Source organism: Pelophylax lessonae, assembly GCF_965119305.1.
Source record: "Pelophylax lessonae genome assembly, chromosome: 3".
In the NCBI taxonomy this organism is placed as follows: Eukaryota; Metazoa; Chordata; class Amphibia; order Anura; family Ranidae; genus Pelophylax; species Pelophylax lessonae.
Genome location: NC_138770.1, coordinates 93,334,004 through 93,352,666, shown reverse-complemented (window position 1 = coordinate 93,352,666; position 18,663 = coordinate 93,334,004). Strand labels below are relative to the sequence as shown.

General features: G+C 41.2%; 1 protein-coding gene across 3 annotated transcripts in view; it reads left to right on the top strand.

The window, feature by feature from the left end:
- Positions 1-18,663, top strand: part of PKHD1 (PKHD1 ciliary IPT domain containing fibrocystin/polyductin) — a 1,006,139-nt gene that overhangs the window by 503,641 nt on the left and 483,835 nt on the right. For all 3 annotated transcript variants that reach the window (XM_082249887.1, XM_082249888.1, XM_082249886.1), the window contains exon 42: positions 225-358. In XM_082249887.1, the coding sequence (XP_082106013.1) occupies positions 225-358 (134 nt within the window). The remainder of the gene's footprint in view (positions 1-224; positions 359-18,663) is intronic.

Here is an 18,663-nt window from a genome sequence, read left to right as displayed (position 1 = left end):
TCAACTCACATAATAAAACATGCAGGAGGCACTACAGCTGCCGACCTGACTTATTTACATTAATATGGCGAAGACACTGGAAGTGAAGCTACGTATTCTTTGCATTTTCTTAAATATTTTGTGGAGAAGAGTTCAGGAAAAAAGAGAGGATAGATAAGTGAATGGACCAGAGGTTTGCTGTAGAATGAATAATTTTGTATTTGATTTCTTTTTTTTTACTTTAGGAGAATCTTTGCATGGACCTCTTGAAATCAAGCACAATCTGATGATAAAGATGTCAGGCAGCAATGGTCTTTCCAATATTGAGATACTTGCTCCAGCTGCTGTCTATATCAAGTCACCTTCCAGCACCATAGAGGTAGGAAGACATTAATGGAAAGATGGTCTGTTAATAATGGAATGCCATGGTCTCCTCTCCTTATTATAGGACTGTCACTCTTTTAGACAGCCTAATGAGAAAGAAAGCCAAACTGTCAATACTGGTCAACGACATGTGTCGATATGTCAAAAAAATAATACTGATTAATCTGCAGCCATTATCCAGCAATAATCTACGGGAACACTTGTCCTAAATCTATATATTTTCCTTGCCACAGGTTTACTTTGATGAGACAGTATACCATTCAGGTTATAGTGAAAAGCGACTAAATGAATCAAAAAGCCCTCCAACTGAATCACAATAAAGCCTCCTTAGAACAGAAGGTATTCACATATATCATTCCTTCACATATCCTAAAAATAAGAGGATTATTCATAATTTTAGGACAGTGGGCAGATCCATGAAAATCAATACTTTTTGCCCCATCTGTCCTATTTGACAGATGTGTATCCAGAACTGTGTTTGAATTAACACAATTTCATATACGTATAAAGTAGACGTAAACCCAATCCCGAAAATCTCATCTCACAAGATTCAACCTGGTGATTTGTTAATGAAGGTCCTTATTCGGGCACTTCCTGTTACAGAACGCTCTGTACTTGTCTTCCAATTGTTACCCAGATTACAAGTGGGCGTTTCAACACATATTGCATACAGAGCATGGTTCACCCGAGGCATTCTTGGACTGCTCATGAGGACTATTTAAGGGAAACCATAATGGTTTGCTTTGCCTTTCTTTTCTTTGTTTCAGCAAATGTAGCGTGTTCTTTTCTGCTGTGTCTGAACTGCTCTTTTTTTCCTCATGCCAGGTAATGTGAATCCAAGTAAAAGCATCTCAAATATTGGCTATTTTTTTTGGAAAAGCATGCAATACTTTTTTTTTCAGGGCCAGATATTCCTTTGCTGGAACCCTAAGGATCACCCCTTTTGCATTGTCCTAGAACATTGTGACAATGTATGAAAAAAGTTTATATGAGATAGCTCTATATGTAATGATGATTGGGGGGGGGGGGGGGGGTAATTGGAAATACCTCTGCTGTCTATAAATGTATGCTATGCCTAATGGTAAAATCATTCCTGATTTGATGAAGTGGGGATCCACTCAAAACGCGTCAGTCCCATGTTGCTACTTCCCAGGGATAGAGAGGACACAGAGTGGATCTGGCTGTTTTTTTTTTTTTTTTGTAATGTTGAGCAAGTCTCTCTGTTGGTTTGTGAGTATAATTATTTATGTTAATTTGTTCAATAAATGGTGTGAAAAGATAAAGCACTAGGCTGGTGCACCCTATTTTTTGTTCTTTTGCAACAAGTGACTCTGGTCTATCCCAGTCCTAAGAGGGCAGCAAGGCAAAGTGCATATTTAAAGAGTGGTTATGAAATAAGAATAGCGTGATTCATTGGTTGTCAGAGCAACACACCTCAGCGCAGAAGGTTGTTTTCGGTTTGCTGTCTTCTGAGTCTGATGCCTGTGTTTGCAAAACCTAAATTAGGATATTTTATTCTTGGATCGGCCCTCTCAAGAAAGGTCTGCCTTGGGTTCATTTTTGGAGAGTGTGTTGCCACCTCCTTGCCACCTTTTTAATCCCTAGAAGCCCACACCACCAGGGCCGGATTTCCCAATAGGCACTGTAGGAATGTGCCTACAGATGCCCTTTCTAGAGGGGCGCCATCTGTATGAGGTTTTTTTACCGTTCCTGTTCTGCTCACACACCCTCCACTCCGCCTAGGTGACTTCTCCGTTCCTCCTCTCTCTCCTCACCCCATGCTCCTCCCGCTCTGCTTAGGTACATCCTCTCCCTGGCCAACACCTGCTTCTGACCTCACTGGCCCCACCTTCCCCGCTTTGCACACAGCTGCCGCTTACCCCTACTTGTCAGTCATAGTTGTCAGGTGTCGCCGGAGGGAGGTGGAGGGGGGCATGGTGAGGAGCCCAGTCACTGTGTGGAGAGGGAGAGAATAATTTACAATAAAGAAACTAAACCAGATAACTGAGCTACCTATATACAGATGGCAGGGTAAGCCTAAAGGAGTAGTCAGTATCAGAGGTCATACACTGAAGATCAGGCAGATGGGGCAGGGAAAGGGTACTTGGGAGCAAGAACAAGCTGGTGGGTGAAGGATCAGGATCCCGGACAGGAACAGGGTAGCAGGTCATGAGGCACACAGGTCAAGGACACACGGTCAAAACACCAAGGCAAGGAGGAGTAGCACAGGAATAGCTAAATATACTCCCAGAAATCAGCATCAAGTGACTACTTAGTACGAGCTGCTGGCTGCTAAGAGACACCAGCTGGTGAACACTGGAACTACAGCCTTGGAGCCACAGTACTACCAGCAGGTGAAGCCATTCCTGACATGGGGAGATTTACCCTATGTGTTCTAATGACCATTGTCACTGGGACTAAAAGTGAGGGAGGATCTAAAAGATGTTGTCACTAAAATAGGACTAAAAAGGATGTTTTCCAGCAGGAATGGTTTGCACTTGATTTAATGACAACTGTGTAAGGGGAGTTCCCTTATTTTGGAGAGCAAAAATCCTCTTGTTTCCTATTGTGTCTGTGGGGCAATCTATGGGTGAAGGGAAATTTCACCAATGTAATACATCTTCAGCCCAGGCTGTTTCCAGGCCTTGCCCCCTTAAGCGTTAGTCATATAACCTCTATGACTAAGCCTTGTGGGTGAGGTGAAATGCATTATGGGGGTGTGGCCTGTCAGGAGCCCAGGCTGAGGCTGTTTTCTATTCGCTTACACAGCATATGGGCTGTTCAGGAGTGTGACATCCTTGAGTTAAGTTTTGTTTAAAGGGTTAGGGTGGGCACTTCAGATGCCGGCAGCCAGGTGTAGTGGATTAGTAGCGGAGCTTTGTATGGGCACTTGAAGCAGTGCTCAAAAAGGTTGAGAAGGGTTGTAGGGTGCTGTGATGTTTACTGTCAGCATGTGAAGCCATGTGGAGGGTTTTGCTGGCTCTTCCCACCAGCTATATCTGCCTGCATGGACTAGAGAAGCACAGAGTCCCAGTGATAATATCACTGAGTCTAAAATAAGGTGTGTGATCAAAATGAAAAGGTTTTATCATGGGCATCCGCAGGTAGGGGCAAGGGGGGGGGGGCAAATGCCCTCCCCCCCCCCTAGGAATCTCAACTTCCCATTTTGAGTGGTTGTTAAGCCACTTTATACCATCCTGTGTGGTCTGTTTAATAATCCTGTGTGCCTGTGTATTTGTTTTAAAAAAAAAAAAGCCATTCTTTACCAGTTTTCAGAGGGCTGAGCACCGCTCATGTGACCCGTCAGCTCTCTCCTCTCCCCGTCTGACAACTGCCTGCAGCGGGCGGGGCCAAGGATTCCTCACTGATGTCAGTCGGTAGGAGAGGAGGAGGGGAGGGGGAAAGAAGGGGAGATGCGTCGAGTAACGTGAGCGGCGAGTGGCGCTCTGAAAACTTGTAAAGACGGAGGCACGTAAACTGACCACAGTGTCAGGGCTCAGCAGCCATAGTATACCGTGGTCAGTTTACAGAGGGGAGGACAGAGCCAGGCAGGATCAGTCAGGTATTTTAGGTGATAGAAAGGGCCAAATTACACAAAAAAACACTGTGCTGTATAACATGCTTTAAGGGAACAGGATCATGTTTTTTTTTTAAGGTTAACAAATGCTTTAAAAATAAATGCTGCTGTTTGCTCTTTAAAAATAAATACTCTAAGCATAATGACTAAGCCTCTCCCCTTCATGACATTGTTGAAAAGGGGCGGAGCATGGGTGACCCTAAAATGATGCCCCCACTGAAAAAGGTTCTGCGGATGCCCATGGGTTTTATATAAGAATTGAAATAACATTTTGAAAAGTGTTTAAAGGAGGTACCAGGAAAGGCAAAGTATACGCAGATTAAACTTAAAGACAAAAAAAGTGGAACCTTGTAACGCCAAAATATTACCTATTACATGTGGCGTGAATATGAAATAGGTGATATTGTGGTGTTATATGTTTTTTTTTTTAAGTTTTATTATACATGATGACTTTCCAAATGCTGGCCTCTGTTTCTATATCTTGGGATATGCGAGAATACGCTGTATCTGTGTTGGAGCGAGTGCATTAAGCCATTGCTCTACGAGACCGAAGTTTGTTCAGGTGAGATTGGAAGCTGGTGTCAAGTTGTCCCCAGGCGTTCATAGATTACTCACTTTCACCTAAAATTTAACCTGCAGAACGCTGTAAAAAATGCATTCAAATCAGAATCCAAATTGATTTGCACACAAACTCTCTGCTTGCCTAAACCGGCATCAATACGAGGGAGGACGCCTATATGAATGAGTTGATTTAATGACCAGACTTACACAAAGTACTTTCCTCCAGAAGAAGTGCAATTTGGAAAATGGCATAAGGTAATTCTGGAGCCCGATCCTGCCTAAAGCGCCAGTACTGATGTGGAAACAGACCGTGTCATTGACAAAGTTTGGTGAGCTTATTTATATTCTGAAGAGCGGCAGAAGGAATCCCTTTTATCTATTATCCAAGGGCTATGGAGCCAATCAGCTGGAAAAACTCCACGTAGCTGGCAGGTACAGGTAATACTCATTAGGGAAATCCCCTGTATTTAGGGAGGTACAGAGAAATGTATTTTCTGCTGGTAGGTTAAAGTGTATGTCCAGGCAGGACTTAAAGTAAAACTATAGGCAAAACTTTTTTTTTTTTCATTTTGGATAGAGCAAGGGAGGGTTCTAACTCCTGCCGGATTTTTCTTTTGCAATCTGTGTCCCATTGTGGATATTTCCCTTCACTTCCTGTTTCATAGCCATAGCAGGAAGTGAGGGGAAATCTCTGCAAATTAAGGGCATTTCTTGGGGACTCCCAGGTCACCAGAACTAGTGTCCCCATTGGAAGATTTCCCCTCTATTACTTTTCTGGGGACAACCCAAAATGTGGGATTTTACTTTTACTTTCACTTGATAATGGTAAACAGGATGAATAGAGAGGGGGGGATCTCCTTAACAGGGGCCGGACAGCAAAAAAACTGACAGGGGACCTAATCCCTCAAAACTCTATCTAAAACTAAAGAAAATGTTTTGTCTTCAGTTATACTTTAAATTAGAACTAAAAGCAACTTTTTTTACATGTTGTATAGTGTAAGAGAGAGTTATAACTACCGGTATTGATGCTGATACTAAGCATTTGTATGAGTATCGGTACTTGTGCAAAAGTGCTCCGATACCTGAAACTGATACTTTCAGGCTTGGTTCTTTCAGCTGTCAGCTGGATTCCCCCACTGACAGCTGAAATGTAAATGAAAAAAAGCAAACAATTACTGGTTGTTAATGAGTGGGGCCACCGCATCCTTAACAACCGATGACTCATTTAGCTGTCAGTGGGGTTCCCCTGTTGACAGCTGAAGAGTAAACAAAGTCCTGGCATTTGGAAAATTCAGTAAAAGATCGGCGCAAGTACAATACACCAGCTACTAGCAATAAAAGGTACACATGCCTCTCACATAAAATAAACTTCAAAATTCCAGCACTCATAAATTCAGATAGAATTAGCCCAAAATTATGGCATCAAAAAAGTCCAAATAAAATAATTAGTCTTAGGAATAAAATGTCCTTCCTTATTTTAAAATGGAAGATGGCCTGGAATCAGTAAAAGTACCTGTAAAAGTCCCAGCATTTGGAGCTGTCAAAAAATAAAAAAATAAAAAAGCAGCCTGACAATGTTTATCATTAGCATTGCTCACCTGCTAAAACAGAAAAATAGAAAGAAACATTGTTTCATTTTGTATCTTTCTGTTTATTCATCTAGAGATCAAAGGGAGGAACTTCAATCTGCAGAGGAGTTCCAGCTGTTAAAAAAAAAAATTAAAAGTCAGCAGCTACAAATGCTGTAGTTGCTGACTTTTAATAAAAAGACCCTTACCTGTCTAGGGAGCCCGCGATGTCAGTACCCCAGTCGATTTTCGGATCGGATGTCAGTTGCTGCCACCGCCTTTTATTCTATGGGAAGCCGGAAATTAAGATTTTTGGCTTCAAAGCTGGTTCCCTACTGCTCATGCGTGAAGTGCGCTGCACATTCTAATTGGCTTGGCGGCAGGGGAAGGAGGAGGAGGGCGCTGTCTCCCGGAAGTGGTGAATGGTACCTGTCAAAAACAGGTACCCGTTGCCCCCTCCCCCCTTAAGAGTGCCAAATGTGGCACAGGAGGGGGAGGGGCAGATGAGCGGAAGTTCCACTTTTGGGAGGCTTTAAGGCAAACCGTCAAGTAAAAAAAAGTTGTTTTTTGTTTTTTAAATTAAATGTTCTTCTGTTTAGCCCCTTGTTAACCCTTAATTTACTCTAATCAGCCCTAACTAACTCCTTATTCTCCTTCTCCATTTACTTATTTTTTTCCTGCTGATTTTTTTATTTTTATTGTTCACTTCTATTTTATAAACAAAACTATTAATAATTAAAATTTTTTTTGTTTTTGTTTGCTTTGTTCATTAATATTTTTACACTTTCAAAATATATTTACAAGTTTCACATTAAAAAAAGGACAACGTTTAAAAAAATGCTTTATATCATTGGTGACAGCTGGAAAAAAAAACAGTCGCTGGCAGGTATCGGTAAAAGGTATCGGCGAGTACTAAAAAAAATGGTATTGGTGCATCCCTAGTTGTAACACTATTTTTTCCTATCTGTGTCCCATTTAGGGAGATTTCCCTTTACTTCCTGTGTCATAGTCAAAACAGGAAGTAAGAGGAAATCCCTTCAAAGTGAGGAAATCACCATGACTAGTGTCCCTTTTGGAAGATTCCTCCTCTATTTCTTTTCTGGTGTCAACCCAATATTTGTGATTTTCTTTTACTTTCACTCTCGTTGATAACATTAAATTGGACAAATAGAGGGGATGAATCTCCCTAATGGGGCACAGACAGAAATAAAAACCTGACAGGTGTTCTATTTAGTCTCCACTCTATTCTAAACTAAAAAAAAAAAAAAAGAAAAAAAATGTTTTTGTCTTTAGTTATACTTTAAAGTAGCACCAAAGCATTTATATTTCACCCCCTCCTCTGTTTTAAGTTTGTATGTTTTGCACTTTTTGCACATGGGATTTTACTCAATCCCAATTAGTAGGGTGTAGGTCCTCTGACTTGCCCTGAAAGTATTAGGGGGAGTGCACATGACCTTATGGCCAGGTACTCCTCCTCCCAAGGGGTTTCCCTTTTCAGGAAGCCCCACAATGTACTTGGGTGGACCCTGCTTCACCATGTCTTTGAAAAATGGGGTCCATCTGGTTTTGGCTGGGGAGTCTTGTGCCCCAAGGACCAGGTCCAGGGTTCTTTTCTCTTGGGAGGAAGACCATGCGTACACCCTGTGCCTGTTTTGGTGTGCTTCACTTTTTTGCATGTTAACTTTGCTTGCACCTGGTGTTTAGTTTGCAGTGTGGGCTCTATACTGTAAAGCTTTAAAGAAAATAAAAGCATATACTGTATATACAGTGGGTACGGAAAGTATTCAGACCCCTTTCAATTTTTCACTCTTTGTTATATTGCAGCCATTTGCTAAAATCATTTAAGTTCATTCTTCTTCCTCGTGAATGTACACATAGCACCCCATACTGACAGAAAAACACAGAATTGTTCACATTGTTGCAGATTTATTAAAAAAGAAAAACTGAAATATCACATGGTCCTAAGTATTCAGACCCTTTGCTGTGACACTCATATATTTAACTCAGATGCTTTCCATTTCTTCTGATCATCCTTGAGATGGTTCTACACCTTCATTTGAGTCCAGCTGTGTTTGATTATACTGATTGGACTTGATTAGGAAAGCCACACACCTGTCTATATAAGACCTTCCAGATCACAATGCATGTCAGAGCAAATGAGAATCATGAGGTCAAAGGAACTGCCTGAAGCAAGGCACAGATCTGGCCAAGGTTACAAAAAGATTTCTGCTGCACTTAAGGTTTCCTAAGAGCACAGTGGCTTCCATAATCCTCAAATGGAAGACGTTTGGGACGACCAGAACTCTTCCTAGAGCTGGCCGTCCGGCCAAACTGAGCTATCGGGGGAGAAGAGCCTTGGTGAGAGAGGTAAAGAAGAACCCAAAGATCACTGTGGCTGAGCTCCAGAGATGCAGTCAGGAGATGGGAGAAAGTTGTAGAAAGTCAACCATCACTGCAGCCCTCCACCAGTCGGGGCTTTATGGCAGAGTGGCCCGACGGAAGCCTCTCCTCAGTGTAAGACACATGAAAGCCCGCATGGAGTTTGCTAAAAAACACCTGAAGGACTCCAAGATGGTGAGAAATAAGATTCTCTGGTCTGATGAGACCAAAATAGAACTTTTTGGCCTTAATTATAAGCGGTATGTGTGGAGAAAACCAGGCACTGCTCATCACCTGTCCAATACAGTCCCAACAGTGAAGCATGGTGGTGGCAGCATCATGCTGTGGGGGTGTTTTTCAGCTGCAGGGACAGGACGACTGGTTGCAATCGAGGGAAAGATGAATGCGGCCAAGTACAGGGATATCCTGGACAAAAACCTTCTCCAGAGTGCTCTGGACTTCAGACTGGGCCGAAGGTTTACCTTCCAACAAGACAATGACCCTAAGCACACAGCTAAAATAACGAAGGAGTGGCTTCACAACAACTCTGTGACTGTTCTTGAATGGCCCAGACAGAGCCCTGACTTAAACCCAATTGAGCATCTCTGGAGAGACCTAAAAATGGCTGTCCACCAACGTTTACCATCCAACCTGACAGAACTGGAGAGGATCTGCAAGGAGGAATGGCAGAGGATCCCCAAATCCAGGTGTGAAAGACTTGTTGCATCTTTCCCAAAAAGACTCCTGGCTGTATTAGATCAAAAGGGGGCTTCTACTAAATACTGAGCAAAGGGTCTGAATACTTAGGACCATGTGATATTTCAGTTTTTCTTTTTTAATAAATCTGCAACAATGTCAACAATTCTGTGTTTTTCTGTCAGTATGGGGTGCTATGTGTACATTCATGAGGAAGAAGAATGAACTTAAAAGATTTTAGCAAATGGCTGCAATATAACAAAGAGTGAAAAATTTAAGGGGGTCTGAATTCTTTCGGTACCCACTGTATACTTTAACCTCCCTGGCGGTCTGATTATGTTAGTATTTTTGAATGTCGGTGTACATTGTTTTGCATGGAAATCTATTGTTTTATATCGTAAGCCTGTAATTCTTAGGAATAAAACAGAAAAAGCGAATAAAAATTATTAATAAATTATTCACTAAATTAATAAATTAAATGAATAAATGATTATTAAAAATAAAAGGAATAAAACAGTAAAAGTGCAGGCAGAGCACTGGACAAAGCACTAGGGACAAAACTGAGGTGAAATGGTTTGATACAGTAATGTAATCCTAACAGATTGCCATGTATCATGTCGTGTTTTATTTAATTTTTTTTTCATTTTCCGCGGCGCTTGCAGGGAAGAGAACCCGGAAGACGGATGCTGGCGTTCTATCAGAATACCGCTACCTATCAAATTCTGCAACCAGACATTTTCTGAGAAAGTCCCAAGTTGTACTTAGTTGAGCCTAAATAAGTATCCCACTAATTCCCTTCTCCCATCCCCTTAAATACAATAAAACAACCAAACAAAGATGCCGGAGTTGTCCATGTCTCAGTTCTCACACCCAGAGTCGCAGCTCACATGGGCTGGAGAGGTAACCGGTAACGATGGCAGACCCACATCAGGCTCAATGCCTGAAAAAGCTGCTACATTTGTAAAAATGCGTTAACACTGAAAATGACAAAAGAAAAATTGGAAAGTGTCTCTTTACTGGACTTTTATAGGTTTTATAATTCCAAAGAAAAATCTCCCACTCTTTACAATTATGCCTTATTCATACCATCAGTTTTCAGGGCCACCTATATTTGTGAGCAACTATTTTTAAGAATGAAGCACACAAAGGGCAAAATAAGAACCAAAATGTCTGAGAACTCTTTGAGAATTGCTGCTACATCCATCTCACTAGTTTTGTTGCCCTCTTTTACTTTTATAATAAAAAAAAATACATTTTTTTAAATGTATTTAGCTTTATGACTCAGATAGGTACATTATCCATATCAGTAATCTATAACTTGTGATCTGCCTGACTTTTTCTGCTCATCAGCTATCCTTATTGATTATTGGTGTATTTTATGTCAGTTATGACAGTTCCTCTTCTTCCAGTGTGGCCCAGGAAGGTCAAAAGTTTGGAAATCGCTCAAAAGTAAGCCTTCAGCCCCTCCTATAAGTTGCCATTGTTTTTCTCTAATCTTCCCGCCTCCCCCAGTTACATATTTTTTTTTTTTTTTTTTTTGGGGGGAGGGGGGGGGGGGTCAAATGCCTTTTCTGTGGGACCCTGTCCTGCACTTCCTACTTTCTCACCTAGGTAGGAATGACATCACCAGCCTGAAGCTTCCTGGGATACTGATGTCACATATCCCAGAAGGCTTCAGGGTAATCTGCACCACACTGTGCATACGCCAGGAACTCTCCCAGAAGGGGGGTGGATCAAAGAACCCAGAAGGGACAGCTGGTGATATAATGGCGGTACAGGACCTGTAAGGCTAAGATGGATTCATTGGGTGGGTGAGTATTTTTTTTGTGGACAGCAGGGTAAAAAAAAATTGTAAAGGTGAAATTCCTGTTTAATTACTCCTCTCTGGGCGGACATCATATGTCATCGTCGGATTGAAGTTGTTATACTGGGATGATGCCTGCACCTTCTCCAAAGAGCCAGCTCACTGTTTGGATTAGGGCTTAGAGCTCTTAAAAGGAGTACAGAAGTAGGGTTCTGTGATGTTTTAGGAAGGTATGTACAGCACCCTATTGGCTGCTCCCACGAACCATGATCTGCCTGTATTACATAGGGAAGACCAGAGACCCAGAGATTATGTCACTTGATTTTAAGAAAAATCTGATAGGTTTTAGTTAAAAATGTAATTAACATGTTTATAGGGGAAGGGATGACAAAATATAAGCAAAACATATAAAGTAGAAACAACACATAAAACCTTATGTACAACATGTGTTGCATAGTGCTTGTGCTGATAATTAGGATGGGTGCTGGAGTGAGGACAGGCAGAATATCCCTTTGTGTTTTGTCTGGTGATATATCTGCTTGTTTGTGGGCAGCCATTACCTGGATCTACAGGGGAATCCTTCACATCTACATGTGGCCTTTGATCATACAAATATGGCACCTTGGGAAGCTAAAATTTGGAAAAATGTTCAAAAAAAACCTCTTGGAAAAGGTTGTAACAGTAAGGCCCTATTCACACTTTGCACAGTGAGAACACAGGCTCCCGCTCGCATGTTTTAATGGGCAAATAAGTTGGGGTGGACTTCTGCGCTGCTATATATATATATATATATATATATATATATATATATATATATATATATACCAAAACTAAAATAAATTAAATGAATGTGAATATGTGATGAAAGTTATTTTTGCGAAACTGCTGCAACCACTAATCAAGTGTACTTACACACTTATAAGTGTATAACAATAACATATACTAAAAGGTGCACTGTCCCTTTTAAATAAACAAAAAAATAAAAATAAATAAATCACCAATATAAATCACCAATATAGGTACACAAGTGATGCTACCTCACACTACAATATACCCAGACCCTAAGAAAGTCACGAGACCAGTGACGCAACAAGTTGGGCGGAGCCGATGACATCACTGGTGTGGTGAGAAAAATTTATAGTGGGATACACTGGTCGATTTGTATTACTTGTAAATGGATCTGCATCCTAACTTCTTTGCGCCAGCTATAAAACAGGAAAAAATCCACGCTTGGTCAAGCAAAAAGAAGGAAAAGGTAAGCAGCCTCTTAAACAACTATGATACCAGCTGTAAATGATTAATATAAATAAGAAGCAGCACTAAATCCTAATAGTGCAATCATGAATAATCATATGGTAAATAATGTGGCATGAAAACAACTAAACATGCAGTGAATAAATTATGAGCAAAATATGTTACTGAAAAAAATCAATCATTTGAAAGTGATATTATGAAATAGGTGCAAAATCCAGTGTTAGGTGAACATAACAAAAATCCTTTTAATGAAAAAGTGCTTTTCAATATTAAACAAGAGTGTCCATAAAGTGCAAAAAAATGTATAAGTAACGTTGGTTGATGAAATCCACCACCAAGCACAAACACTTAGCATAAGCTTCTTACCAGATAGCGTGGACCATAAATAATAATGGACATAAAAGCACAAAACAACCCAGAATCCGAGATATGTGATGGCTGCTCAGCAGCAGCTCCAAATAGATCAGGAATAAAAACACGAGCAAGCATAGTGAAGCCTGCAAACATTTAAGTCTTTTTATTTAAAACATATAAGAAGTACCTTTGATGACAGGCACAAACGAGTAAAAAACCAGCACACTGTCAGCTCATGAGAAAGGAACACCGTGAGTAATGGCTAGGCAAGCGTGATGTCTTCAGTAAGAGCCAATTCCTACGCGTTTTGTCATTGGTGCAGTTTTCCCAGTTCTTTGCACCGGTTGCACGCAAATATGCGGCCTCTCAGCAGATGGTCTTTGGCACCAAGAAGCCGCATATTTGCGTACATTAGTGCAAATACAGCTTTGCCAAGAGTGTGTGCCCTGTGCGCTCCCAACACAATTACTGGCGGCCAATGGATAGCTCCTGATCGCTGCTTGGGAGCTTTTTGATCATGTGACCACCATGACAGCCAATCAGGGCAGTCACATGACCATAAACCCCGCTCTGCCTCCCAACATCCTAAATTCCTTAAAAGGCTGGGAGGTGTTATTAACCTCAAAGGGGTTAATAAATTATTTTAAATTAAAAATTACTTGGTGTGCTATGAGAGTTCTCCCCTTCTTCATTTTAGCTACATGTTGAGTGGAGGCAGCAGAGACAGATTGCTTAAATGTGTGGCCCCACACATGAAGTAGCTTTTAATAGCCGGAGGTGGAGTCGCAAGAACCACACAATGAAGTGCAAGTGGTCTATTTTATATAGGTCAAACTTTAAGGTGATGGGACCCTGTACTTATTGGTGGATTGGTGAATTAGGGCACTAAAGCAAATTCCTTTAGGCACTATTGGAAATTATATTATTACTTCAAGGAATAAACTCTTATATTACCTGGATATTTGATTTAACCCTTTTACTGCCAGGTCCGTACGGCATACAGATCTACAGAACTGCTTGCAGCTGGCCAGGTCGGAGGTCCGTATGACATACGGACTTCATTCCTCCTTTTGTTATAAGCTCATGGTCACTTTAGTGACCATAAGCTTATATCCCAATTGTTCAGCAGACTCTGCTTGCGGCTTCCATCCTCTGCCCTACCACCATCCGTCTATTTTTTGCAGGCAGGATCAGATAGTGACGGATGTCAGCGGACATGTCGCTGCTAACATCTGCCGCTCCATAGGGGAGACTGGAGGGTCCAATCAAGTCCGCCTGAAAAATGAACAGGCGAATCTGATCAGACAGCCCATGTGAAAGGGCCCTAAGGGTAGATTTAGACATGCGTCTAAATCGCCCTTGCCGCTAAAGACTGAGGCTTTGCTCCAGAGGCTACTGACAGGCGGTGAGGGAGCGATGCGATGTCTCCTCACCGCCTGTTTTAACCCTATTTTTGCTGACAAATGCGCTTCAGCTGCATGCATTGCACATGGTTTTGGGGCGTTTGCGGTGCTTCCCTATTAATTTGAATGTGTAGCGTTTGCCAGGCAGCATCGCTACAAGTCAGGTCAACTTTGTCACCGGCATGAAGAATTGCAGCCCGAGGATTTAAACACCCCTGTCCGCTGCCTGTTGCAGCTTGAGAAGTGTGGTTGGTGGGTGGCAGAATCGCAGCTCAATCGTGCATTTCTGCTGCCCCCCAAACTGTAAGTCTCAACAAAGCCCAAGACCTTGTTCACGCTGGGCATACTACTACATGGCCGTGTTTAGCTGCAGAGGGATGCACAGGTGTTCCATGCATCTCCATGCAGGCAGTCCCATTGATGTCAATTGGCACACAGCAGCTGCATAGGAATGCACAGGTGTTCCATGCATTCCTGCGCAGGCAGTCCCATTCATGTCAATTGAGAAGCAGCAGCTGCAAGGACACAGTCACTGCTCTCAACTTGACATCCATGTGGGTGTATGTCCCTGAACTCACACTGTCTGCATTTGGGTCCATGCACTTACACACGCATAGACATCAGATCTGTCCTTGCAGCTGGTGCGTCCCAATTTACATGAATAGGACTGCCTGCACAGGGATGCACAGAATACTCGTATATTCCCATGCAGGTAAACACGGCCCTCCATGGGCGTACGCTTTAGCACACCGCACTGAACAAGGCGATAGTAGGAATTTAGCAGGAATTACGTACGTTATATTGTGTTTATTTGTGCAAATAAAATGTTAGTGTTTCTTTTTAGTGAAAATAGTGATTTGATAAATGTATGTGCAAAAATCACGGGGCCTTAAAAATCAGTAGCACCTTATTTTTATTCTACTGGTCATGTGCTTTCAGAAAATATATGGCTCGGGGGGTCTTTTACAAACTCTGAAAGCTGTAAGCGATAAATGAAAACCTCTAGATTTTTTGAGAAATTTTGGTTACGTTCGATTTCCACCATTTTTCAAAAAGTGTAATTAAAAAATTACAAATATTTGTTATTTATTACCTCCATACATGTTAAGCTTTTATATTTAGTAGGAATTTAGCAGGAATTTTGTAAAATTAGCTGTGTTTTTATCTGCTAATAATGGGCTTAGTGTATTTTTAGCAAAAATATTGATTTGATAAACATTTCCTCAAATATCGTGGGGCCTAAAAAAACACTAGCACCTTCTTTGTATTCTAGAGGTCATATGCTTTCAGAAAATATATGGTTTTGGGGTCTTTCACAAATTCCTAAATCTGTAAGGGAAAAATGAAAACCTTCAGATTTTTTTAAGAGATTTGGATATTTACACTTTTGCGTACATTCGATCTTCACCATATTGCAAAAAGGCGCAATGTAAAAATTACAAATATTTGTTGTTTATTAACTCTATACAGGTTAAGCTTTTATATTTGGTAGGGATTTAGCAGGAATTTTGTAAAATCAGCTGTGTTTTTATCTGCTAATAATGGTTTTAGTGTATTTTTTACAAATATATTGTTTTGATAAACATTTGTGCAAATATTGCGGGGCCTTAAAAATCAGTAGCACCTTCTTTTTTTTCTACAAGTCATGTGCTTACAGAAAATATATAGCTTGGGGGGTCTTTTTATAAATTCTTAAAGCTGTAAGGGAAAAATATAAACCTTCGGATTTTTAGAGAAATTTGGATATTTACACTTTTGCGTCTGTTCGATTTTTACCATTTCGCAAAAAAAGGCGCAATGTAAAAATTACAAATATTTGTTGTTTATTAACTCTATACAGGTTAAGCTTTTATATTTAGTAAGGATTTAGCAGGAATTTGGTAAAATTTGCTGTGTTTTTATCTGTTAATAATGGTTTTAGTGTATGTTTTACGAATATATTGTTTTGATAAACATTTGTGCAAATATTGCGGGGCCTTAAAAATCAGTAGCACCTTCTTTTTTTTCTACAGGTCATGTGCTTTCAGAAAATATATAGCTTGGGGGTCTTTTTATAAATTCTTAAAGCTGTAAGGGAAAAATGTAAACCTTCAGATTTTTAGAGAAATTTGGATATTTACACTTTTGCGTCTGTTAGATTTACAACATTTCGCAAAAAAGTCGCAATTTTAAAGTTACAAATATTTGTTATTTATTAACTTAATACAGAATAAGCTTTTATATTTAGTATGGATTTAGTAAAATGTGCTGTGTTTTTATCTGCTAATACTGATTTTAGTGGAGTTTGAGCAAACATATTGTTTCGATAAACATTTGCGCAAACATTGTGGGACCTTAAAAATCAGCAGCACTTTCTTTTTATTCTACTGGTCATGTGCTTTCAGAAAATATATGGTTGGGGGGGGGGGGGGGCTTTTACAAACTCTGAAACCTAGAAGTGGAAAAATAAAAAAGCAAAGGAAAAATTGCAAAAATGGTCTAGCCAGCTGAGTTTAAAAGTGGAGCACAGGGCCTGGCAGTGAAAGGGTTAATATTTAAGGACATTAGCTGTGGGTGAAAAGTGATTTTAGCACCATTTTACAAGGATTTATTGGGACTTTAGATATGAGATTTAAGGATGCTTGCTAAGGGTGAAAAGTGATTTTCTGCACTATTGGATAATTGTTTGTTTTATGTCAACGCTTTCACTGGAAATTTGATTATTTATTTTTAGGTGTGCTTTTCGCACGTTTCCGCACTTCACGCATAGGTTACCCTATTCACTTAAATGGGCTGCCCTATGCACGACAAACATGTCAAAGAAGCTCATGTGCCAAAATTTGGCACTGAGACAAGTTAATTTGGCGAAGTGTTTTGCTGAGATTTTTGCACATTTTGTTGTGCGACACATGCAGCAAAATCACAATGCGTTTTGAGGCGCCATTAGGAAATAATGGCAGTGCATTTTGCAACATTTCTGAAAACCCAGGCAAAAATATACAATTCTATCTGCATTTTCATAGCAGCATAGTGTTAAAGCAGTCAGTGTGTGATCCCTCTGAGACTGTGATTATTAAGCAGACCTTTCAGTAACGTTACGAGTCTTCCTGACACGTCACAATAAACAAAGCCATTTTTGAACTCTAGTCAAGGGGCTTTGCTTAGCTTGAGATCATCTGTCTGCTTCAGGTGAAGCGTTTCCTCAGTACATGTTTGCCAAATAATATGTATGTGTAACATTTCCAGGTATTTAATACCTCTCACAGAGATAACAGTACTCAAGTTGTAGTTCCATACTGCTTTTATCTCCAGAAGGATTTAGCCATCTTTATTAAGCATCATCCTGGGTCACCAACTGGACTGAGATGTTGGCTCAAAGATAACACAGCCATTGAAATCCTGGTGCCTGTGCAGTTCACAAATGCCTGACAAAGGCCAGCCCCTGCTGCAGACTCTTACCTTATGCTGCAGACTTATGACTTTATCCAAATTTGCTGTTGATCACTGGAGTAGAGTAGGATATGAAAATTCTTCCCCAAGTCATATAAGGTGGAGCTTTTTTGAAAAACAATACTGTTGCGATGTAGCACCCTTCTGGTGTAGGATGCTATGTAAATGTAGTTTTTCCTTCTGTAATCGAGGCCTTGTCATGTGGCCCTCGTACCTAGTTTTGCAGCTGGAATTTGGCGGAACTATATTCTGCCACCTCCAGCTCTCACCCTCCGCTCCCACTCCCGCTCCCTGCTGTCACTTGTGAGCACAAAAACCTTCTGTGTTTACAAGGGAAAGTTTTGCTCATCAGTTCCCAGATATAACAGATCCCTGCATACACTCACAGCTGGGCCATATGTCCAGAATCTGAGGGAGAGAAGATCTCCCTGCAATGAAAGGCATAACCAGGCCAGGTAGGAGAGAGAGGTGCAAAGAAGCTTTGGGGGGAGGGGTTGGGGTTTTCCACCCTGCACTCTGTACACAGCACACCCCTGAACTCTGCACTCTGTATATAGCGCACCCCTAAACCCTGCACTCTGTATATAGCACACCCCTAAACCCTGCACTCTGTATATAGCGCACCCCTGAACCCTGCACTATGTATATAGCACACCCCTGAACTCTGTACGTAACGCACTCCTGAAACATGCACTTTGTACGTATTTTTCCCCCTAAACGCTTCACTCTGTACATAATGCACGCCTGAACCCTGCACTCTATATGTAGTGCACAGCACTCCAGGTACAACCAGCCCTTTGTGGGCAACCATACTGCTCATGCAGCACCTGATAAAATTGAGTTTGACACCCCTGCTGTAGAATAAGTTTCTAGAGCTTTGGGCGGGAGAATTCAAATAACTAACCTGAATATTGATCAAGGCCTAGCCCTGAAGCGGTGTGCCCAGATGATGGCTGAGGAAGCTGGTAAGTAAGCTGGAGCCCTGGAGAGATGGTTGGTTTCCCTGGAGGAGAGTTCCAAGCTTTTAGGGCTGCTGCCCCAGCAGGCAGCCTACAGATTGATTTGTTGATTTCGGAGGTCTCAGCTGTGGCAGAACTTCACCACAAGGAATCTGGTCTGGAGAAAGGATTGTCTCCCTCACTGGGTAGTGTCTGGAGGGAGCTGGAAGGTGGCAGCTCTCCTGGGGTTCCAAGGTAATTATCCTGAACTGATTCTTGGTGACTGTGTGCTTTTGGGGTGTACTGTAAGTGCCAGTGGAGGCTTGGGACTGAGACA